Below are 26534 nucleotides of genomic sequence, written 5' to 3'. Positions count from 1 at the left end.
GGCTTAAAACAACCTCCGTTTTTCCACATTTTACCCAACCAGGGCTTGAAACAACCTCAGTTTTTCCACATTTTACCCAACCATGGCTTGAAACAATCTCCATTTCCCCACATTTTACCCAACCATGACTTGAAACAACCTCCATTTCTCCACATTTTACCCAACCAGGGCTTGAAACAACCTCTATTTCTCCACATTTTACCCAACCATGACTTGAAACAACCTCCATTTCTCCACATTTTACCAAACCAGGGCTTAAAACAACCTCAGTTTTTCCACATTTTACCCAACCATGGCTTGAAACAACCTCCATTTCTCCACATCTTACCCAACCATGGCTTGAAACAACCTCCATTTCTCCACATCTTACCCAACCATGGCTTGAAACAACCTCAATTTTTACACATTTTACTTAACTTTGGCTTAAACAAACCTCCATTTCCCCACATTTTGAAACAACCTCCATTTCTCCACATTTTACCCAACCATGGCTTGAAACAACCTCAATTTCTCCACATCTTACCCAACCATGGATTGAAACAACCTCCATTTCTCCAAATTTTGAAACAATCTCAATTTCTCCACATTTTACCCAACCATGGCTTGAAACAACCTCCATTTCTCCACATCTTACCCAACCATGGTTTGAAAAACCCTCCATTTCTCCACATTTTACCCAACCATGGCTTGAAACAACCTCCATTTCTCCACATCTTACCCAACCATGGCTTGAAACAACCTCAATTTCTCCACATCTTACCCAACCATGGATTGAAACAACCTCCATTTCTCCAAATTTTGAAACAATCTCAATTTCTCCACATTTTACCCAACCATGGCTTGAAACAACCTCCATTTCTCCACATCTTACCCAACCATGGTTTGAAAAACCCTCCATTTCTCCACATTTTACCCAACCATGGCTTGAAACAACCTCCATTTCTCCACATCTTACCCAACCATGGCTTGAAACAACCTCCATTTCTCCACATCTTACCCAACCATGGCTTGAAACAACCTCCATTTCTCCACATCTTACCCAACCATGGCTTGAAACAACCCCCATTTCTCCACATCTTACCCAACCATGGCTTGAAACAACCTCAATTTCTCCACATTTTACCCAACTTTGGCTTAAACAAACCTCTATTTCCCCACATTTTGAAACAACCTCCATTTCTCCACATCTTACCCAACCATGGCTTGAAACAACCTCAATTTCTCCACATCTTACCCAACTATGGCTTGAAACAACCTCTATTTCTACACATTTTACCCAACTTTGGCTTAAACAAACCTCCATTTCTCCACATTTTACCCAATCATGGCTTGAAACAACCTCAATTTCTCCACATTTTACCCAACTTTGGCTTGAAACAACCTCTATTTCTACACATTTTACCCAACTTTGGCTTAAACAAACCTCCATTTCTCCACATTTTACCCAATCATGGCTTGAAACAACCTCAATTTCTCCACATTTTACCCAACTTTGGCTTAAACAAACCTCCATTTCCCCACATTTTGAAACAACCTCCATTTCTCCACATTTTACCCAACCATGGCTTGAAACAACCTCAATTTCTCCACATCTTACCCAACCATGGATTGAAACAACCTCCATTTCCCCAAATTTTACCCAACCATGGCTTGAAACAATCTCAATTTCTCCACATTTTACCCAACCATGGCTTGAAACAACCTCCATTTCTCCACATCTTACCCAACCATGGTTTGAAAAACCCTCCATTTCTCCACATTTTACCCAACCATGGCTTGAAACAACCTCCATTTCTCCACATCTTACCCAACCATGGCTTGAAATAACCTCAATTTCTCCACATCTTACCCAACTATGGCTTGAAACAACCTCAATTTCTCCACATTTTACCCAACTTTGGCTTAAACAAACCTCCATTTCCCCACATTTTGAAACAACCTCCATTTCTACACATCTTACCCAACCATGGCTTGAAACAACCTCTATTTCTACACATTTTACCCAACTTTGGCTTAAACAAACCTCTATTTCTCCACATTTTACCCAATCATGGCTTGAAACAACCTCAATTTCTCCACATTTTACCCAACTTTGGCTTAAACAAACCTCCATTTCCCCACATTTTGAAACAACCTCCATTTCTCCACATTTTACCCAACCATGGCTTGAAACAACCTCAATTTCTCCACATCTTACCCAACCATGGATTGAAACAACCTCCATTTCTCCACATCTTACCCAACCATGGTTTGAAAAACCCTCCATTTCTCCACATTTTACCAAACCATGGCTTGAAACAACCTTGTTTTTCCTACATTTTGAAACAACCTCCATTTGTCTACATTTTACCCAACCATGGCTTGAAACAACCTCAATTTCTCCACATCTTACCCAACCATGGATTGAAACAACCTCCATTTCTCCACATCTTACCCAACCATGGTTTAAAAAACCCTCCATTTCTCCACATTTTACCCAACCATGGCTTGAAACAACCTCCATTTCTCCACATCTTACCCAACCATGGCTTGAAATAACCTCAATTTCTCCACATCTTACCCAACTATGGCTTGAAACAACCTGAATTTCTCCACATTTTACCCAACTTTGGCTTAAACAAACCTCCATTTCCCCACATTTTGAAACAACCTCCATTTCTACACATCTTACCCAACCATGGCTTGAAACAACCTCTATTTCTACACATTTTACCCAACTTTGGCTTAAACAAACCTCTATTTCTCCACATTTTACCCAATCATGGCTTGAAACAACCTCAATTTCTCCACATTTTACCCAACTTTGGCTTAAACAAACCTCCATTTCCCCACATTTTGAAACAACCTCCATTTCTCCACATTTTACCCAACCATGGCTTGAAACAACCTCAATTTCTCCACATCTTACCCAACCATGGATTGAAACAACCTCCATTTCTCCACATCTTACCCAACCATGGTTTGAAAAACCCTCCATTTCTCCACATTTTACCCAACCATGGCTTGAAACAACCTTGTTTTTCCTACATTTTGAAACAACCTCCATTTGTCTACATTTTACCCAACCATGGCTTGAAACAACCTCAATTTCTCCACATCTTACCCAACCATGGATTGAAACAACCTCCATTTCTCCACATCTTACCCAACCATGGTTTAAAAAACCCTCCATTTCTCCACATCTTACCCAACCATGGTTTGAAAAACCCTCCATTTCTCCACATTTTACCCAACCATGGCTTGAAACAACCTCCATTTCTCCACATCTTACCCAACCATGGCTTGAAACAACCTCAATTTCTCCACATCTTACCCAACCATGGATTGAAACAACCTCCATTTCTCCAAATTTTGAAACAATCTCAATTTCTCCACATTTTACCCAACCATGGCTTGAAACAACCTCCATTTCTCCACATCTTACCCAACCATGGTTTGAAAAACCCTCCATTTCTCCACATTTTACCCAACCATGGCTTGAAACAACCTCCATTTCTCCACATCTTACCCAACCATGGCTTGAAACAACCTCCATTTCTCCACATCTTACCCAACCATGGCTTGAAACAACCTCCATTTCTCCACATCTTACCCAACCATGGCTTGAAACAACCCCCATTTCTCCACATCTTACCCAACCATGGCTTGAAACAACCTCAATTTCTCCACATTTTACCCAACTTTGGCTTAAACAAACCTCTATTTCCCCACATTTTGAAACAACCTCCATTTCTCCACATCTTACCCAACCATGGCTTGAAACAACCTCAATTTCTCCACATCTTACCCAACTATGGCTTGAAACAACCTCTATTTCTACACATTTTACCCAACTTTGGCTTAAACAAACCTCCATTTCTCCACATTTTACCCAATCATGGCTTGAAACAACCTCAATTTCTCCACATTTTACCCAACTTTGGCTTGAAACAACCTCTATTTCTACACATTTTACCCAACTTTGGCTTAAACAAACCTCCATTTCTCCACATTTTACCCAATCATGGCTTGAAACAACCTCAATTTCTCCACATTTTACCCAACTTTGGCTTAAACAAACCTCCATTTCCCCACATTTTGAAACAACCTCCATTTCTCCACATTTTACCCAACCATGGCTTGAAACAACCTCAATTTCTCCACATCTTACCCAACCATGGCTTGAAACAACCTCCATTTCCCCAAATTTTGAAACAATCTCAATTTCTCCACATTTTACCCAACCATGGCTTGAAACAACCTCCATTTCTCCACATCTTACCCAACCATGGTTTGAAAAACCCTCCATTTCTCCACATTTTACCCAACCATGGCTTGAAACAACCTCCATTTCTCCACATCTTACCCAACCATGGCTTGAAATAACCTCAATTTCTCCACATCTTACCCAACTATGGCTTGAAACAACCTCAATTTCTCCACATTTTACCACACCATGGCTTGAAACAACCTCGATTTCCCCACATTTTGAAACAACCTCCATCTGTCTACATTTTACCCAACCATGGCTTGAAACAACCTCTATTTCTCCATATTTAACCCAACCATGGCTTGAAACAACCTCAATTTCTCCACATCTTACCCAACCATGGATTGAAACAACCTCCATTTCTCCACATCTTACCCAACCATGGTTTGAAAAACCCTCCATTTCTCCACATTTTACCCAACCATGGCTTGAAACAACCTTGTTTTTCCTACATTTTGAAACAACCTCCATCTGTCTACATTTTACCCAACCATGGCTTGAAACAACCTCAATTTCTCCACATCTTACCCAACTATGGCTTGAAACAACCTCCATTTCTCCACATTTTACCCAACCATGGCTTGAAACAACCTCCATTTCTCCACATTTTACCCAATCATGGCTTGAAACAACCTCAATTTCCCCATATTTAGAAACAACCTCAATTTCCTTACATTTACCCAACCATGGCTTGAAACAACCTCCATTTGTGTTTAGAGTGTGCTTTTTATAATTTTTATATTTCTTTCATAACTGTAACTGCTATGCATAATGCTTTACTCCCAGTCATTACACACAAATAACAATGAGTATAAAAAACAACACATTTAACTGCTTCTTTTTGCATTTCATCTCATCTCGTCTCTCTTTTACACTTCTTATCCCTAGATCCTCAGTGGCCACTTTGCAGTCGTGTCTCAGCGTGTTACCCAGCATTAATCAGTCTGGAGGGGAATGTGTGTGTGTGTGTGAGGAACCCATAGATGTAATTGGCTCTAAGCTGATATTCAAGCACGGCCCCATCTCACCTGAGGTAAGATGTGTGTCTCTGAAGATCTCCTAAATGAACCTTAATACACACACACACCGACTTAAATCTCACAATCCCTCAAGACTCACACAAAAAGTCATTACAGAGGAATAAAACTACATTTACTTCACTTTAAACAGACAAATCCAGGATATAAATAATGTCTGAATCGTTTGGAAATCTCATACATCACATTCATAGATGTGTTATTGTAAAAAACTGAAATGAAAATGAAACTGAAAACACCAGCACTGCTAGTTCCAGCATATGTTGTGTTTGGATATTTTTGGATAATTAGATCTAGAATAGCTGCTCTGCTATTGATGTTCATGTAGCTCATTTGGTACAGCAATGTGTTAGGAGCGCAAAACTCATGGGTTTGACTCCCATGGTATTCACATACTGCATAGCTTGAATACACTGTAAGTCGCTTTGGATAAAAGCACCTGCAAAATCCATAAATGTAAATGTCTTAATGCAGCTTTTCTTGGCATAGATCTGCTATACAAGCCAAATCATACTATATAAGTCTGTTGGCACTGAGTTGTCAAAATGAAAGGCAATCCCTATCCCATAATGACCCTCCACAGTTTGGCTCATGTTCTCTGGAACAAAATAGATTAGCCTTCCTCTCTTTCGCTCAAAGTCTCGGTCTCTCGGTCTCTCATTATCACAATCTGTCCATCTGATTCTCAAGGCTGCTAAAAAGCTTAAGATAAGAAACACAAACCCAGAGGAACGGACACAATCTTGTAATTCATGAGCGTATGGTCTGAAGCACAAATCATAACATTTAGGCATGTGTAAATGTAAACCCCCAACGTTTGGATAAGCACCCCTTCGACTTTTTTGCATGCGTACGTCACGTTGTCAAATGGTACACGTAGCTGAATCAACATCCTTTAGTAGTCCTTGAACAATATTTCTAGCAAGAAATAACCTACCCATAAACCCGAGGGAAATGCCGGGTTGATAAGATTGTTGTTCAAGGCCTTAAAGTCGGTTCGCTCAAGGGCCAACATGGAAACAGCAATTTTCCCAGGCGGATATTTTCTATGTAGGTAATGGGCATACGGGTACTCCAAATCACTTGGGGGAAAGCATGTATGCTCAAATCTGTTGGTCATGATTACATTTCAATAACATATTTCAAAACTACAAATTGAGGGCGGCACAGTGGCTCAGTGAGTAGCACTGTTACCTCTCAGTTGGTAGCATTGTCCTTCCCCAACTTATGCATAGATGCTGGATTTGCATTAATAAATAAACTGCGCAAAAATTTTATTCCCAAGGTTGATCTAACTAATGTCCATTAGTGTTTAAAAGCAGTTTAGTGTTTTTTTACGAGTCATCCTGCTGCAAAAGCCTTAAATCTGATTGGTTAACAGCAGTGTTGCTCTAGCACCAAGAACAGTGATTCAGGATCTATGACATTAAAGGAATATTCCATTTTCTTAAAAGAAAAATCCAGATAATTTACTCACCACCATGTCATCCAAAATGTTGATGTCTTTCTTTGTTCAGTTCAGAAGAAATTATGTTTTTTGAAGAAAACATTGCAGAATTTTTCTAATTTTAATGGACTTTAATAGAACCCAACATTTAATACTTAACACTTAACAGTTTTTTTCAACAGAGTTTCAAAGGACTATAAACAATCCCAAACGAGGTATAAGGGTCTTATCTAGCAAAACGATTGTCATTTTTGACAAGAAAAATAAAAAATATATACTTTTAAACCACAACTTATCATCAAGGTCCGGTCCAGCGCGACCTAACGTAAATGCGTAGTGACGTAGGGAGGTCACGTGTTACATATACAAAACGCACATTTGCGGACCATTTCAAACAATAAACTGCCACAAAGACATTAATTAGTATCAGTTGACATACAACAACGCAGGAACGGTCCTCTTTCAAGACGCTTGTAAACACTGGGGCGGAGTTTCGGGTTCGTCCTCTGTGACCTCTTGACGTCATGACGTATTGCGGTGACGTAGTGGGGTCAGCTGGCGCATCACGACTGGATCTACACGACGAGAAGTTGTGCTTTAAAAGTGTATATTTGTTTTTTTTATTGTCAAAAATGACAATCGTTTCGCTAGATAAGACACTTATACCTCGTTTGGGATTGTTTATAGTCCTTTGAAACTCTGTTGAAAAAAACTGTTAAGTGTTAAGTATTAAATGTTGGGTTTTATTCAAGTCCATTAAAATTAGAAAAATTCTGCAATGTTTTCTTCAAAAAACATAATTTCTTCTCGACTGAACGAAGAAAGACATCAACATTTTGGATCACATGGTGGTGAGTAAATTATCTGGATTTTTCTTTTAAGAAAATGGACTAATCCTTTAAGTCTTATTTTAACAGCAATGCCAGGCGGTAAGGGTCATTTCCATGGTTTTTTTTCACTATGTTGTATGACTCATCACAGTATGGCCCTTCGTCTGAATTGTCTGCACAGTCTCTCCAACCGTTGCAGATCCGCTCCGGCGAGAGACACACGGTCGTATCGTTGGCGCATGGGAACTTCGGAGGTTTACAGACGGACACCTCGCACCCCTCCTCATCTGATTGGTCCTCGCAGTCAATGTCCCCGTCGCACACCCAGTCTCTACTGATGCATTTGCCTAAAGCACAGAGAAAACAAAGAAGCAGATATTTAACTTATGCATTAGGCGTCATGAACTAAAATTGGACTACAGCATGTTTAATGAAAAGTGTTACAATGATCAAAATGTTCATCTTTGCATGGTTGTACTTCAAAACAATCTGCTTTCTATGGTGATTCTGGACTGAAACTGGCTTCATTCAAATACAACTCTTTCCCGAGTTGTTATTATATTACAGAAATTCAGCAGCTAATTTCCCATAGGGTTACACATAGTTTTTGAGTGCATTTTGGGCCTTGGCGTTTGCCGTATCATTAGGGGTAATGAGGTACATATTCGCTGTTGTGTTTCTTTCTCCTGTTTCACAATGAATAAAGAATAAAGACTATTCGAGACAGAAAATTACAGTCAAGCAATTGAAAAAATCGCTTTTAGTAACAGCATGGGACAAACGACAGTTTTAAAGCTGAAGATATACAAGTAATGAAAATACATGGCACCTATTACTTATTTGTTTTAAATCCCAGCTTTTCCTTTTGGTGTAAGTATACCTGCTGTTGTAAAATGCTTTCTTTTTACAATTTAGCATGGCATATGAGTTCCCATGTACATTTAAACGCCACATTTTTATTGGGTCTTCTTAATAGATTGTACAGCTTTTTTATAGAAAATTAGTAAAAGAAATACAGGGGTAAATATAGTCTGGTCAAACTGTATGGCAAAGACTACAGATACAACAAGACACTACAGTTTTATTACAATAAATATGGAAAAGTGCAACACTTAAAGGAATATTCCATTTTCTTAAAAGAAAAATCCAGATAATTTACTCACCACCATGTCATCCAAAATGTTGATGTCTTTCTTTGTTCAGTCGAGAAGAAATTATGTTTTTTGAGGAAAACATTCCAGGATTTTTCTCATTTTAATGGACTTTAATAGAGCCCAACATTTAATACTTAACTCAACACTTGACAGTTTTTTTCAACAGAGTTTCAAAGGACTATAAATGATCCCAAACGAGGCATAAGGGTCTTATCTAGCGAAACGATTGTCATTTTTGACAAAAAAATAAAAAATATCCACTTTTAAACCACAACTTCTCATCTAAATCCGGTCGTGATGCGATAGCGTGACCCCACGCAATACGTCATGACGTCAAGAGGTGAAAGAGGACGAACGCGAAGCGCCCCAGTGTTTACAAGTGTTGAGAAAGAGGAGCGTTCCGACGTTGTTGGTTGTCGAATGATATTAATTAATTTCTTTGTGTCAGTTTATTGTTTAAAATGGTCCGCAAATGTGCGTTTTATATATGTAACACGTGACCTCCCTACATCACTACGCATTTACGTTAGGTCGGCTGGACCGGACCTAGGCGAAAAGTTGTGGTTTAAAAGAGCATATTTTTTATTTTTCTTGTCAAAAATGACAATCGTTTTGCTAGAAAAGACCCTTATGCCTCGTTTGGGATCGTTTATAGACCTTTGAAACTCACAGGCGTTAGAAGTTAACGGCTCACTTGATACTGACTGATGTTTATAATGTATCAACATGGCAAATGTAGTGCATCTGAATTTGATTCACTCTACACATATTGATATTTTATAAAACATACTGTTTTAAAGGTCGATGAGTAGGCACTTTATCTAATTCAGTACATGCTGTCACAGTATGCGATTTCAGACGCAGGTTTAGTCTCATATGACTGAAATAATTTACAAATATGGCCATGAAGTATTTGATGGACGTATAGTACGTGTCGAGAGCATTTGGTTACAATCAATACTTCATTTTCAACAGAGGTGGCGTTTAGCGGTTTTTGCATCTGAACTCTTCAAATGCAGCTTTTTGCATTAAAAAAAAAAAACTTTTGAAACTTTGTTGAGACTTTCTGATTTATTCCAGTTGTATTTAGACTCTGTATTCGCTTCAAAAATCACTAAATTAACTCATTATTTAGCCAGAGACGCAGCCGTTCTCGCTGACCTAGGAAATACACCGGTCGCCTGCTTGTTTGTTCCACTTTCCAACCCTTAACTTTCAAGATCTCACCGCTCGGCTTCACAGATCGATTCTACACACACACATTTGCCCACAAACACACATATAAAAATACTCTCCGCTCTACCTGAGCCCGGCTCACCGGGGTAATAAAGTATTCACAGTCTGCCTCCAACATTGTGTGGAACTCATTCAATGCGGTTTGAGAAATCTCTCTCTCTTTCTCTCTCTCTCTCATTCTCTCATTTAAAACGATTCATTTGAAACATTATGAATTCAGCCTGAAAGAAGTGAAGCAATAATCACTGGCCTTTTCTGAGCAAGCTTTTCAGAGTCTTGTATTTCACAAAATAATACAGATTTAAGTCACTCCAGGCTAAAACCAATCAATTAGGAATAATATTTATAGCACCCACCAAAAAAAAAAACAAAAAAACATTATACACTCACCTAAAGGATTATTAGGAACACAATACTAATACTGTCTTTGACCCCCTTTCACCTTCAGAACTGCCTTAATTCTACATGCCATTGATTCAACAAGGTGCTGAAAGCATTCTTTAGAAATGTTGGCCCATATTGATAGGATAGCTTCTTGCAGTTGATGGAGATTTGTGGGATGCACATCCAGGGCACAAAGCTCCAATTCCACCACATCCCAAAGATGCTCTATTGGGTTAAGATCTGGTGACTGTGGGGGCTATTTTAGTACAGTGAACTCATTGCCAAGAAACCAATTTGAAATGATTCGAGCTTTGTGTCATGGTGCACTATCCTGATGGAAGTAGCCATCAGAGGATGGGTACATGGTGGTCATAAAAAGATGGACATGGTCAGAAACAATGCTCACGTAGGCAGTGGCATTTAAATGATGCCCAATTGGGACTAAGGGGCCTAAAGTGTGCCAAGAAAACATCTCCCACACCATTGCATTATTGAGAAATTGAACAGGTGTTCCTAATAATCCTTTAGGTGAGTGTAGTTTTAAGATTATATAATGGATATTTCACTCTACCTGAGACTTTACATGTGAACTTGGCTTTGTGGTCACACATGCGTTTGGTTCCCTCACAGGCAAATTCATCGCTACCGTCTTCACAATCCTTGTCGCCATCACAGCGCCAAAGTTCGGAAACGCAGGTCCCGTCGCCACGGCAACGATACTCTTTCTCGCCACAGGCGTTAGTGGTTGAGAGCGCTGGTTGAAGGAAAGAGTCTTGTTGATGAACATATTCCCTGCTGAAAAGACCAGCTAAGACCACCACACTGGTCCATGCTGGTTTATACTAGTTAGAAGTTTAACTGGTTGTGCAGCAGCAAAAGATGCTGGTCAACAAATGTGTTTTTTGTGGTAAAGCTGGTTTATAAAGAATGATTAAAGGGTCATGAGACCCCTCTCTTTCAGCTTCGGTACACCTCACTGTTGTTTCGAAAAATGCAACTTTGGTGACCTCTGTGTCTTTTCAACAGGGTTTGTGGTAACGAAACGTGTTTAGGACACACAGTTTTATATTTTGAAGGTGGACGACCTGTTTTGTGACCGTTTTGTCAATACTTTGTGTGTTTGTGTCACACGCACCTGTTCTTGAGCAGGTGGTGTTCTCGTCGCTGAGGTCACCGCAGTCATTGTCCCCGTCACACATCCAGTGCTCAGGGATGCATTTCCCACTGGAACACTGAAACTGAGCCACCGAACAGGCATGAACACATCCCAGCTCATCACTGCCATCTCCACAGTCGTCCTCTAGAGAGAGAGAGAGAGAGAGAGAGAGAGAGAGAAAGAAAAAAAGAACAAGAAAGAGACACACAGAGAGACAGAGAAAAGAAAGAGAAATGAAGAAAGAAGGATTGAGCAGATGGGTAAAAGAGGACATGAAAAAGCAAAGAGGATAAAAGGAAGAAAAAAAGAATGAATAAAAGAAAGAAAGAAAGGAGAGACAAAGGCAAAAGAAACAGAGACACACACAGAGACAAAAACAGACAGAGAGAGAGAAAGGAAAAAGGAGGAAAGAGAGAAGGTAGATAGATAGACAAACAGACAGACGGAAGGAATGGACAGAAAGGTAAGAAAGAAAGAAATAGAGAGGAAAAAGAAGGATGGAATACAGTAAGGAGGAAAGAAAGAATAGATAAATAGAAAAAAAATAGAAATAATAGATATGTAGATAGACAGACAGATGGATGGACGATGAAAGGATAGACAAAAAGGTCCAGTAAAGAGAGAAAGAAAGAGAGAAAAAAGGAAGAGAGACAGGAAAAAGAAAGAATGTAGATTGACAGACAGATGGACGGACGATGCAAGGACGAACAGCAAGGTCCAGTCAAGAAAGAAAGAAAGAAAGAAAAAAGAAAGATAGAAAGAAAGAAAAGCAAATGAATTATTATTGAAAGATAGAAGGAAGGGTGAATGTATACAGACAGACGGACAGACAAAGCAAGCAAAAAGCAAACAGACAGACAGAAGGGAAGGAAGGAAGGAAGGAAGGAGAGAAAGACAGAGCAAACAGAGACACACACAGAGACAGAAAGGAAAAAGAGAAAGAAAAAAGGAGGTGGGATGAAAAAAGCATGGATGAAGGAAGGAGGAAAGAAAGATGGTAGATAGACAGACAGATGGACAGACAATGGAAGGAAAGAAAGAAAGAAAAAGAAAGGAGAGAAATGAGAGAAAGACAGAGGAAACAAAGACACACACAGAGACAGAGAGGAGAGAGAGAAAGGAAAAAGGAGGTGGGATGATGAAAAAGCACAGATGAAGAAAGGAGGAAAGAAAGAAGGTAGATAGACAGACAAATGGGGGATAGATGGATGAACAGACAGACAAAAAGCAAACAGACAGACAGACAGACAGACAGACGGACGGACGGACGGATGGATGGATGGATGAGTGGATGGATGAATGGATGGATGTTGAATGGACATACAGATAGTAAAGAAAGAGAAAGGAAGAAAGAGAAAAAGAAGAAAGAAAGAAAGAAAGAAAGAAAGAAAGAAAGAAAGAAAGAAAGAAAGAAAGAAAGAAAGAAAGAAAGAAAGAAAGAAAGGTGACAATGGACAGAGGTACAGAGAAAGAGCAGGTGGAGAAAAGAGGACAATGTAAAGCATGGAAATAATTATGGAAAGATGGAAGAAAGGATGAATGGATTGATGATCGATTGGTGGACAGACAGACAGACAGACGGACAGACAGACGGACGGACAGATTGATGGATGGATGGATGGATGGATGAGTGGATGGATGAGTGGATGGATGAATGGATGGATGGTGAATGGATATACAGATAAAGAAAGAGAAAGGACGGACAGACGGATGGATGGATGAGTGGACGGATGAATGGATGGATGGTGAATGGATATACAGATAGTAAAGAAAGAGAAAGGAAGAAAGAAAGAAAGAAAGAAAGAAAGAAAGAAAGAAAGAAAGAAAGAAAGAATGAAAGAATGAAAGAAAGAAAGAAAGAAAGAAAGAAAGAAAGAAAGAAAGAAAGAATGAAAGAAAGAATGAATGAAAGAAAGAAAGAAAGAAAGAAAGAAAGAAAGAAAGAAAGAAAGAAAGAAAGAAAGGTGACAATGGACAGAGGTACAGAGAAAGAGCAGGTGGAGAAAAGAGGACAATGTAAAGCATGGAAATAATTATGGAAAGATGGAAGGAAGGATGAATGGATTGATGATCGATTGGTGGACAGACAGACAGAGGACGGACGGACGGATGGATGAGTGGATGGATGAATGGATGGATGGTGAATGGATATACAGATAGTAAAGAAAGAGAAAGGACGGATGGATGGATGGATGAGTTGATGGATGAATGGATGGATGGTGAATGGATATACAGATAGTAAAGAAAGAGAAAGAAAGAAAGAGAAAAAGAAGAAAGAAAGAAAGAAAGAAAGAAAGAAAGAAAGAATGAAAGAATGAAAGAAAGAAAGAAAGAAAGAAAGAAAGAAAGAAAGAAAGAAAGAAAGAAAGAAAGAAAGAAAGAAAGAAAGAAAGAAAGAAAGAAAGAAAGAAAGAAAGGTGACAATGGACAGAGGTACAGAGAAAGAGCAGGTGGAGAAAAGAGGACAATGTAAAGCATGGAAATAATTATGGAAAGATGGAAGGAAGGATGAATGGATTGATGATCGATGGGTGGACAGACAGACAGACAGACAGACAGGGAAGCAAAAAGCAAACAGACGGATAAATGGATCGACACACAGATAGGAAAGAAAAAAGAAAGAAAGAAAGAAAGAAAGAAAGAAAGAGAAAGGAGAGTGAGAAAAAAGAGAGACAGATACAGAGCGAGAGAAGAGAAAGAGAAATGTAAAATGTGGAGGTGAGATTATGAAAAAGCAAGGGTAATGGAAGATAGACAGACAGACGGATGATGGATGGATGGACAGAAAGGTAAGAAAGAAAGAAGAGAGAAAGAAGAAAGAAAAAGAGGAAAGCGAAAAAAAAGAGAAACACATACAGAGAAGAGAAAGAGAGAGAGAGAGAGAGAGAGAGAAATGTAAAAGGTGGAGGTGGGATTATGAAAAAGCAAGGGTAATGAAAGATAGGAAGAAGGAAAGAAAGAAGGTAGATAGACAGACAGACGGTTGATGGAGGATGAGCAGAAAGGTAAGAAAGAAAGAAAGAAGGAAGAATGGAAGGAATGAAGGAAGGAGGAAAGAAAAGGTTAAACAAGAAGAGGAGTAAGAAAGTATGAATATAATACTGAATATAGTCAATCATTATTTGCTGCAGTATTGGAGAATCAGCTCACCAGAATCACAGTGCCACTTCACACTGATGCATTTTCCATTTCTACAACTGAAATGAGTCAGCGGCTCACAGGTCGGGAAATCTATGAAGGACAGAAGAAGTGCAAAACATGAAGTCACAGAGCAACTCACTCAACTTCATATCTCAACTCTGACCCCTGAAAATGTAATTATAACAATAAACGCTGAGATTAAACACTAGACTAGCAGAGAAACAGAATTTGTTTTTGCTGAACTTCGCACCTTCGGCTTTATCTCTCCAGAGACAGAAGCGTTAACCTGCCACGCGCCTTTCAGAAATTGGAAAAGACATCCCTGGGTCTCTGACAGAAAATTTGCGCCAAACTGACATGAATTGAGCGAGCAATCATGTGACCACGTGCCAAGTCTCTATGGTTGTAAGCGCGAATGGAACGGCGCCCGCAGTTCACAGTCAGCATTTCCGTGCCAACTTCATTTTGATTTAAGGAAGCCAAGCGTAAACTTTAATTACTCTGTGCATGGCCTGCGTTCATGTACGCGTGTGTGAATCGAAGAGACCCTGAAACCGTACCCGATGAAATAAAAAACGATAATAAGATCCGACGACTAACGGAGGAGGAAGCTTCAAACACGCCGCTTCATCCCTTGGAGGAAGAGAGGCGGAGATTCGCTGGTATTATTCATCTCCGTGACTCATTTACAAGAACTGAACTGCGCTGTCGTTGACAACTTGAGCCGTCAGAACGGGTTTACGTTGGCCCGTGAAACCGTGAGTCTTTCGAGACGCGGTAATAAGGAGCATAATATCATGCAGCGAGGAGCTGTTTTTGTTTTTCCTCTATATAATGAGGATTCCCTTGACTTACCTGTTTATTTATGAGAAAGAAATCCTAGAATGCCATTCGTACGGTGTGGAGAGTAACTTTTTCAGCTTCAGGGAGGCAAAAATATAATTCCAACATCCCAGTACAGGATACAATAATATTGGCAGGACTTTGTTGTGTCAGATAATGTCCATTGTTTTAAAAAGCCATTAGAAGAGTAAAAAATATCAATACATGTGAGTATATATATATATATATATATATATATATATATATGCCATGAATCTTGTGGTTTTTATTAAATTAAATTAAATTAAATTAAATTAAATTAAATTAAATTAAATTAAATTAAATTAAATTAAATTAAATTAAATTAAATTAAATTAAATTAAATTAAATTAAATTAAATTAAATTAAATTAAATTAAATTAAATATATATATATACATTAATTTAATAAAAAATCACAAGATTCATGGCAGGTAGTGGATGGCAGACCACTAGATAGGGTTACATATTGTGATGTGTGTTCTTAATGACAACTTTCCTAAAATTATATCGTATTATATTCCTAAAATAGGAATACACAGCCCTAATGTTTATGGGCCATTGATACTCTTTTCAGCCAATATGGAGATGCTCAGCACCTGATCTGGCACTGGTTCAGGTTTCCACCAATCAAACAAAGGTTATGGACTGGAAAAATTGGCACATGCTTCAAAAACCCGCTAGTCTCGAACCAGGAACCAAAACGTGCGCTTTTCGAAACAACACTGGTCTGGCTGAACAATCACAATTAAATTGTTCCCATTAAATTCATCAAAGATTTTCACACAAGATCATTCAGTCGATGCTGACAGACACCACACTGTAAAAAGTGAAAGCTGCTCTACTTAAAAAAAAAAAAAAACTTACTTCAATTGGCAACAACTGAAACATTCATCTCATTTTAAGTGAAAAATTAAAGGTTAATAAAAAAATAAAACAATAAAAAAACTTTAAAAAATAATAAAATTTATTGGTAACAGCTAAAATATTTCAGTGTGAAGATTTAAGTTGAAATTTTTTTTACATTTATAGATGGTTTCATCAGACGCACGTGCGCTGAGGCGATACACGTCTGGATCCGAACCTTACTTCCGGTTTCATTTTTTTTATGGTCTGACTAGTTGCTATACTTATCTCTTGAGCAAATGCCTCATCGAAAATAACAAATGTTTTGGTTTCCTAATCTATGTGTTGTTTTTTTACTTGTTATATAAATAAACTAAGTTTAAAGAACTTTGTTGTTATTTATTCTTAGCCGAGTTTACCGGAAGTTACGTGCGGACCGCGACAGCCGCTTGTTTATGTTGTTACTGCTGAAACCGTCTATAGGCATTACCAATTATTTGATTAAGATTTTTTTTAAGTTGAGCCAACTTTTACTTTTTACAGTGCAGTGCAGTTACTTCACTTACGTCATCTAATTTTTCATACAATAAATACATTATAATAATAATTTATAATATTATAATGTATTTATCTATATACATTTATATTTTACATTGGGCCTGTTATAAAGACGGTTTGAGCCTCGGCTAGGTCAGGTGGCCTTTCTGTGTGAATTTGCATGTTCTCTCTGTGTCAGCGTGGGTTTACTCCCACAGGCCAAAAACATGCAAGTTAGGTGATTAACTGGTATGGATTAACTTGTTCTTGCTATGAATATAGCCATAGATGGTGCAATGGAATAAAGAATAAATAAAGAAGAAGAAGATTAAGACAATGCATTAAATTACTTTAGATTTATGTTCTTAAAACCAAAATACTTTTACACTGCAAAAAATACTTCCTTACTTAGTATTTTTGTCTTGTTTTCAGTACAAATATCTACAAATTCTTAAATTAAGAATTTTCTTGATGAGTAAAATCAAAGTTTTTAGAAAAAAAAAAACCCCATAAAATTTAAATGAATTTGTGCTTAAAACAAGCAAAAGAAAATGGCAATGGAGTAAGAAAAAAATCATAACCCTTTAACTGGCACAGCCCTTTTTGAGTGGGGGGTTGGTGAAAAGGTGATATACACCTTTAAATTAATATAACTCTTTTTTTTTTTTTTTTTTTTTTGGTCTAGAAGCCTAATTTTGGTTTTAATTTTGGTAATTTTTGGTTTTAAAGAAGACACTTCAATGTTTTTTAGGGAAGTGTCTGGAGGTGAAAATATTTTTTTTAAAACAGTTTACATTTATTTGTAATAAATAAAAATGCAATATAGTATAATTTTTAATACATAAAATTGTCAAAAAACTGAGGTTTGTGCTGGTTTGCTTTGAGGTTTGCTGCATATTTGTGTCACAAATGAATAAATTACAGTTACTGCATTATTATTACTGCTAAAAGGTTTTGAAATATGAAAATTACATTCTTAGACATTTCCAACAATATATAGTTTGTCGTGATAGATTAACATTTACATAGAAAATACTGAAATAAACCTAGGTGTCCCGCTCACGGGACAGCGCCAATTAACGGGTTGTTAACTCAAGAAAATGTCAAGAAAAATTTTTAACGTCATTGGCAGATTTTTTTTTTGTTGCTTGTTTTAAGCACAAATTCACTTAAAATTGTATGTTTTTTGGTCTAAAAACTAGAGCTGCATAACGATTAATCGCGACTAATCGTTTGCAAAATAAAAGTTTTTGTTTAGATCATATATGTGTGTGTAGTGTGTATAACAATTATGTATAAATAAATACACACACATGTAGATATTTAAGAAGAATTTTGTGTATATACATTTTTATATATTTATATATAATTTATATTATATATATATATATATATATATATATATATATATATATATATATATATATATATATATATATAATATAAATTATATATAAATATATATATATATTTAATCTATAAATATATTTTTTCTTAAAATTATACATGCATATGTGTGTGTGTGTGTGTGTGTGTGTGTGTGTGTGTGTGTGTGTGTATTTATATATAAATAATTATTATACACAGTAAACACACATATATGATATAAACAAAAACTTTTATTTTGCAAACGATTAGTCGCGATTAATCGTTATGCAGCCCTACTAAAAACTAGACTTATTTTCTTAGGACATCAAGAATTTTTTTTAGATATTTTTACTAAAAAACAAGACAAAAATATGTAAGAAAATCATTTGCAGTGTAAACCAAGTGTTTCGGTGGACCGTTCGCACATCAGAGTGCAAAGAAAAACAATCAATTTGGTCAAAGTTGAGATGCGGTCATGCTCACAGCGAACGCCTTTGTGACATCCGCATTAGCATATTGTGTTCCTATTAAAAATCTTAAATTAAAGCAGCCTGGTTTGAAAAGAAATCACAATTGTCACCTCCACACATGCACAGAAAGTGATCAAAACATTTCAAAGATACAAACAGAGGAAATATGACAAATAAATGGGATTTGTTTGAAGATACCACCGTAAGCACTATTTTTTATAAAGAAGTTTTGTCTCGACTCTCAGTTTATTATTGTTAATGACCTCTGGTGATCCAAATCTCAAAAATATTACAGGATACTGGACTCAGACTACAACTCTTTAAAGTCACAATGAAATTGAAATGAATACTTACTTAATTTTTTTTAATATTGTGGTATTTTTACAAATGACTTATCTGTGAGCTCCATCATTATTATAATTTTTTTTTATTAAAATCTCCTCCGCTTCTCCAAACGATCTCTCTTTACTTTTGGTCATGAGGAATGGCAAGGGGAGGAGTAAAGATCATAGCGATTAGCAAATAGCAACATGACCCAACTTCCAACTATCCAATCAGTGCTCGACAGACGAATTCAAGTCCCGCCCTACCATTTTTCTCATTTAAGAAGCCGTTTCACTCGGATATACGTCATGACGGGGAAAAAAGAAAATCACTTTGTGACTTTAAATAGACCTTAAAAGCCAAATCTCAAGTTCATGAAGCATTTGAGCAATGAAAGTCAGTAGAAACTAAGATTTAAATAAATATTTAAAGACTAATTAATTTGTCACTATCCAAAAAAGCACTTCTAATCAAAGAAAAAGATTACGCGAGAAGAAATGCAAATGGTGGAACTTCAAAGCTCTCCATGTAAGAAAGACTCACCACATGATGAAGATTCATCCGATTGATCCCCGCAGTCATCCTCGCGGTCACAGCGCCAGTTCTCAGGGATGCATCGTCCATTCTGACAGGCAAACTGGCCTGGCTGGCACGTCTGGGCTGTGCAAAATTAAACCCGAAATATATAATTACATTTGAATGGATGTCAACTAATCCATTTTGAATCTGTACCACATGCACACATTTGAAACTTGGACCACACATGAGCTTTGTCTAAATTCGAAGGCTGGGTCCTTTGAAGGACATGTCCTAAAAAGTGAGTATGAGATGGAGACAGCATCACCTGCTGTATCAACCCAATCTCACGAGAATTCGTACATATTTTATGAGTTGGCTAATTCGTAAAAACTCATACGCCCACATTCGTAAGTTTTGGTACGATTTGCCTTGACCCCTGTGACGTTGGGGTTAGGCACGGGGTTGGGTTTCGTTGTTGTTGTTTTTTGATGAGAATCGTACGATTTTGCGCGATTAGCTTCGTATGAATTAATACGAATTAGCCAACTCGTAAAATATGTACGTTTTCTCATAAAATCAGCTGTACTTGCTCACCGCACCTTTCAGCATGATAATGCGGAGATGTTTCTCATACGGAAAAATGCTTCATTTTAAGCAGCCTTCGAATTGGGAAGGCCTTACTAGCCTTCAGTCGCACTGCTGCGACGCAATCGGTCTTAAAATAAGTCCTTCAAAGGTCGCAGCCCTCGAATTGAGACATAGCTACGGTTATTGATCACTGCTTTAAAGAAAGTATCACAAAGGAACATCTGGGAGATATGAACTCTCGTCTGTGGAGTTTGTTTGAAGGACAGACGTTTCTCACGGCTAGGGGAACAACTGAGAGTCCAAAGTCTTTACATTTAAATCAAGGATGCTCGGGTAGCCAAGTAATTGTCCAATAAGACTTGAATAATCAGAAAAACCTTGGTCGCAGTCTCATAGAACACAAAGGATGTAAACAGGTTAGCAGATGGTTAGCAGCGTGTGCAATTACATCAGAAGGACAGAGGTTGGGAAGAAGATGTTCATGATGGAAAGGAAATAAAAGGCCGATCGAAGGCAGATGAAAACATTACTTCAGATGAAAAGGGGCCAGAGTTAAAGGTAAAAAGGAAAAGTTTGCCCAATTTGGGGCTATAACAAAGGAAAATACTTTTTCAGGGATTACTGGCTTACGTTTTAGTTTCTCTCACAATGTACAGTATGGTGTAGTACTTTATTGGTCCTTTATTACCGTGGGTTCACACAGCAAAAAATTTTCAAGAAAAAAAAATCTTGGCATTTTTTTTGCTTGTTTTATGCACAAAATCACTTAATTTGATATTTTTGGTCTAAAAACTAGACTTATTTTCATGGGTCGTTTTGCTCATCAAGAAAATACATCTTGATTTAAGAATTTTTAGATATTTTAACTAAAAAGAAGACAAAAATACTAAGAAACGTTTGAGGCGTCAAATTCTCGTCTACTTTGTCTAGTTTGTCGCTTGAACATTTTGAGTTTACTCGCTTCATTCGCATCTGAAAGCCACGCATGAAATTCTAGTCATCGAGACATTCACGTGGAAATTTGCGTCATGGGAGGGGCTTCTGTGACTACACTCGCCTCCTGTAATCTCGTCACTACTATAGCAAGCGCCTGATTGGTTAACGCGGTGCGTTTTTCTGCCAATTTTCAAACTTTTTTAACATTTGAGACATCAAATTCACGTCTAGTTTGCCGATTGAACATTTTGAGTTTACTCGCTTCATTCGCACGTTAAAAAGCCGCGCGTGAAATTCTAGTCATCGAGACATTCACGTGGAAATTTGCGTAATGGGAGGGGCTTCTGTGACTACACTCGCCTCCTGTAATCTCGTCACTACTATAGCAAGCGCCTGATTGGTTAACGCGGTGCGTTTTTCTGCCAATTTTCAAACTTTTTTAACATTTGAGACATCAAATTCACGTCTAGTTTGCCGATTGAACATTTTGAGTTTACTCGCTTCATTCGCGCGTGAAAGTCGCGCGTGAAATTCTAGTCATCGAGACATTCACGTGGAAATTCGCATCATGGGAGGGGCTTCTACGACTCCGTTCGCTTCCTGTAATCACGTCACTACTAGAGCAAGCGCCTGATTGGTTAACGCGGTGCGTTTTTGCGCCACTGTTCAAATTTTTTAAACATTTGTGGCGTCAAATTCCCGTCTACCGTGTCTAGTTTGCCGATTAAACATTTTGAGTTTACTCGCTTCATTCGCGCGTGAAAGCCGCGTGTGAAATTCTAGTCATCGAGACATTCACACAGAAATTTGTGTCATGGGAGGGGCTTCTGTGACTCCGCTCGCTTCCTGTAATCACGTCACTACTAAAGCAAGCGCCTGATTGGTTAACGCGGTGCATTTTTCCGCCAATGTTCAAAATTTTTTAACATTTGTGGCGTCAAATTTGCGTCTACTGTGTCTAGTTTGCCGATTGAACAATTTGAGTTTACTCGCTTCATTCGCGCGTGAAAGCCACGTGTGAAATTCTAGTCATCGAGACATTCACACAGAAATTCGTGTCATGGGAGGGGCTTCTGTGACTCCGCTCGCTTCCTGTTATCACTTCACTACTAAAGCAAGCGCCTGATTGGTTAACGCGGTGCGTTTTTCCGCCAATGTTCAAAATTTTTTAACATTTGTGGCGTCAAATTCGCGTCTACCGCGTCTAGTTTGCCGCTTGAACATTTTGAGTTGACTCGCTTCATTCGCGCGTGAAAGTCACGCGAGAAATTCTAGTTATCAAGACATTCACGTGGAAATTCGCGTCATGGGAGGGGCTTCTGTGACTCCGCTCGCTTCCTGTAATCACGTCACTACTAGAGCAAGCGCCTGATTGGTTAACGTGGTGCATTTTTTCGGCAATGTTCAAATTTTTTAACATTTGTGGCGTCAAATTTGCGTCTACCGTGTCTAGTTTGCCGATTGAACATTTTGAGTTTACTCGCTTCATTCGCGCTTGAAAGCCACGTGTGAAATTCTAGTCATCAAGACATTCACGTGGAAATTCGCGTCATGGGAGGGGCTTCTGTGACTTCGCTCGCTTCCTGTAATCACGTCACTACTAGAGCAAGCGCCTGATTGGTTAACGTGGTGCATTTTTTCGGCAATGTTCAAATTTTTTTAACATTTAAGCCGTCAAATTTGTGTCTACCGCGTCTAGTTTGCCGATTGAACAATTTGAGTTTACTCGCTTCATTCGCGCGTGAAAGCCACGTGTGAAATTCTAGTCATCAAGACATTCACGTGGAAATTCGCGTCATGGGAGGGGCTTCTGTGACTCCGCTCGCTTCCTGTAATCACGTCACTACTAGAGCAAGCGCCTGATTGGTTAACGTGGTGCATTTTTTCGGCAATGTTCAAATTTTTTTAACATTTAAGCCGTCAAATTTGTGTCTACCGCGTCTAGTTTGCTGATTGAACAATTTGAGTTTACTCGCTTCATTCACGCGTGAAATTCTAGTCATCAAGACATTCACACGGAAATTTGCGCCATGGGAGTGGCTTCTGTGACTCCGCTCGCTTCCTGTAATCACGTTACTACTAGAGCAAGCGCCTGATTGGTTAACGCAGAGCGTTTTTCTGCCAATGTAAAAAATTTTGGAACATTTGTGCCGTCAAATTTGTGTCTACCGTGTCTAGTTTGCCGATGAAACATTTTGAGTTTACTCGCTTCTTTCGCGCGTGAAAGCCGCGCGTGATATTCTAGTCATCGAGAAATTTCCATCATGGGAGAGGCTTCTGTGACTCCGCTCGCTTCCTGTAATCACGTCACTACAGCACTGGAGCAAGCGCCTACACACGCAAATGAGGCGGAATTACATCTGCTGCGCTAAAGGCCTCATTCGTGCCGCGAGACCTCGAGACGCGCATCAACGCGTCTTCGCATTGACTTAACATTGAAATCACTCGCGCTTGACGCCTCTACTGCGGCTGGTGTGAACGCAGCATTAGAGGTTTAACAAGCCCTGATTCCTAAAAAACACTCCCAGAGCTCAAACTGTATAGGTTTAAAAACATGGAAATGATTTATGGGTGAAATGTTAATAACACAAGTCTGTAGACGTCAGTCATGTTGTCCTCTAATGTAGGCTACTGCTGGTAAAAAGGCGCAGACCGTGAGGAAGCTGCAGGTGTCTACATAACCTTTGAAGGTCAGGTTGTGCTGTTTCAACACAGCTTTGAAAGAAAGCTAACTGGACCGTACAGCCAAACAGGTGCAGATTTATATCCTGAAAGGGTACAGACGTTTGGCTATTTAGTGATTCCCTAAAAATAGCAACAGAATAAATCATGAGGTGATTAATGAATGAATGAAAGTTTATTTTCACTAAAAAAGTGCTTAAAGTTTACTTCAGTTCTCATTTTACTCGTTTTGTCGCTGATTTCTTTTGCAGTCCGCTAATGAGAAAGTCTCCTTGGAGATCTGAGCAGTCTGAGCAGCATCTCGGGGGTCTTCGGTATATGCCGAAAAACTCTTGCTCTTAATGATCTCACTGAGGTTAGCTGACAAAAAAACATGCGGAGCCTTTTATTTACTTTTGTTTCTTTGCCTGTAAGCTTCGCTATTCCAGTCCATTTAATTACAGTTTAGATGATTAATTATTTCCCTCAAGATGTCATTTTGAAAATCTAGGTTTGAAAGCGACCTTGTACCGTAGTAAGGGCTTTGAAAATTCTGAACGGAGTATTAATAATATAAATGATGGAGAAAAGTAGTTTTTAAAGGCGGAGTCCACGATGTTTGAAAAACCCGTTGGAAAAGGAGACGGGCCGACTACCAAAACACACTTATAGCCAATCAAATCAAATCAAATGCCGGGTTGCGTATGTGTTGGGCGGGTCTATCAACAGAAGGTCCAGATTCTATTGGGGTAGGGGCGTGTTTGTTTGGGTGATTTCAAATATCAACATTGGCTTTCAAACATCGTGGACTCCGCCTTTAAAGTTGATGTGACAGCACCGGCGGTGCGAGCAATTTTGATAACTATTGTTAAACCTTTCATGACTACAACTTGTAGAACAAATCGGTTGCTTGTTTTTTAGCGAATCTTAGGATTAAAGAGGCATTTGGTTTTGAAGGCAAATTATTTTCGCTTATCGCTTATCACGCAGCCGCAAAGAAAAACAACATTTGAACGTTCTATTATGTTTCTTAATAGCAGAAAATATTAAACAGCAACACCCAGCTGCATGAAAAATGGTACATCAAAAAGCCAAATCTCATTTTGTTATAATCTTAAAGGTGCCAAAGAATGCATTAAAATAATATATATGTTAAATAGTTCTCTGATATCTACATAGAAGGTATGTGGCTTTATTAAGTGCAAAAATTATACAGAAACGTCCATTTACAACCCTTAGAATGAAATCTATGTCTATTATTTCCTTATTGAAAGGGTCATAAATAATAATGTTGAGCTCTGCTGTGATTGGCTGTTTTTTCAGAGCAGCTCATTTCAGTAGCTCTGTGTGTGTGCAAACAGACCTTATGTTGAAGATAAAGATTTCGAGGAATAATCAATTATTTAATTGTTTACGTCCATAGTAAAACATCTGCATAAATGCTAGCATATACATTAACTAGCATATAGCGCTAACTCAGCAATCACAACTTTGTTTTTAGCAATGTAAGAACATTGTACTTAATTTAATTTGTAATTTAATATTGGGGCGTACTTCTTGACTGTAACGTCATTGTCAGTGCTATGTTGAGATCAGTGGCGGCCGGTGACTTCTTTTTTCGAGGGCGCACGATGCGAAGTTCGTCACAACATGTATGTAGCCCGTCATGTGTGTGGTTTGTAATTTCTAAATATGTGTTGAGTGCTTCTATGTTCATCACATGTCTTGTCAAAATAAGTGCCTGCTGAAGGGTTTATGATAAAATAGATGCTCGCGTTTGCCAGATACCTGCATAATCTCATGTGTAATCAGAGTTTAGTGTTAAGGAAGTGTCTTGCGTGTATTTTGTGAACGTGAGCGTCTCTTATCATACACTGAAAAAATGATTCATTGAATTTAATCAATTTTTTTAAGGTAAGTGGTTGCAATCAATTTATTTAAGCTACATTTAAAAAAGATTAGTAACGTAAAATAAAATATAAAACTTTTGTTTAAATGTAGCTTAAATAAATTGATTGCAACCACTTACCTTAAAAAAAATGATTAAATTCAATGAATCATTTTTTTCAGTGTAATCGGTTTTGACGCGTGTGCAACAGGCACTTATTTTGACAAAACACATGATGCAAAAGGTTCACATGACACTCCGAACACATATTTTGAATTTTCCGCCCTCGGAAGAGCAGTCATGAGCCGCCAATGGTTGAGATTGGCCTGTCTTTTGCATGCACGAGGTTTACATAAGAAGGAGGAAACAATCATGTTTAAGGACCACACTGCAAAAAATGATTTTCAAGAAGAAAATTCTTAGTATTTTTGTCTTGTTTTCAGTAAAAATATCTAAAAATTAAAAAAAATCTTAAATAAAGATGCTTTTTCTTGATGAGCAAAACAACCCAAGAAAATAAGTCTAGTTTTTAGACCAAAAATATCAAATTTAAGTGAAAAAATCTGAAAGAATCTGCCTATGGGGTAAGATAATTTTTCTTGAATTTAGTGTTTAAGAAAAATGTTCAAGTTTTTTTTGCTTACCCCATTGGCAGATTTTTTTACTTGTTCTATGCACAAAATCACTTAAATTTGATATTTTTTGTCTAAAAACTAGACTTATTTTCTTTGGTCGTTTGGCTCATCAAGAGAAAGCATCTTAATTTAAGAATTTTTTTGATATTTTTTACTGAAAACAAGAATAAAAAATACTACACTGCAAAAAATGACTTTCTTACTAAGTATTTTGTCTTGTTTTCAGTAGAAATATCTAAAAATTCTTAAATTAAGATGCCTTTTCTTG

At 38.0% G+C, this 26534-nt stretch overlaps 1 protein-coding gene across 1 annotated transcript in view; it reads right to left on the bottom strand.

Moving 5' to 3' along the window:
* lrp1ba (low density lipoprotein receptor-related protein 1Ba) overlaps nt 1-26534 on the bottom strand; it is a 332672-nt gene that overhangs the window by 184177 nt on the left and 121961 nt on the right. Inside the window, exons 18-22 of the mRNA XM_073862191.1 lie at nt 19583-19699; nt 14644-14724; nt 11473-11637; nt 10909-11091; nt 7711-7910 (exon numbers count right to left, since the gene is read on the bottom strand). Coding sequence (XP_073718292.1) covers nt 7711-7910; nt 10909-11091; nt 11473-11637; nt 14644-14724; nt 19583-19699 — 746 coding nt within the window. The remainder of the gene's footprint in view (nt 1-7710; nt 7911-10908; nt 11092-11472; nt 11638-14643; nt 14725-19582; nt 19700-26534) is intronic.

This window comes from Misgurnus anguillicaudatus, chromosome 23 (assembly GCF_027580225.2).
Source record: "Misgurnus anguillicaudatus chromosome 23, ASM2758022v2, whole genome shotgun sequence".
Taxonomy (NCBI): Eukaryota; Metazoa; Chordata; class Actinopteri; order Cypriniformes; family Cobitidae; genus Misgurnus; species Misgurnus anguillicaudatus.
This window is presented reverse-complemented; position numbering and strand designations above follow the sequence as displayed.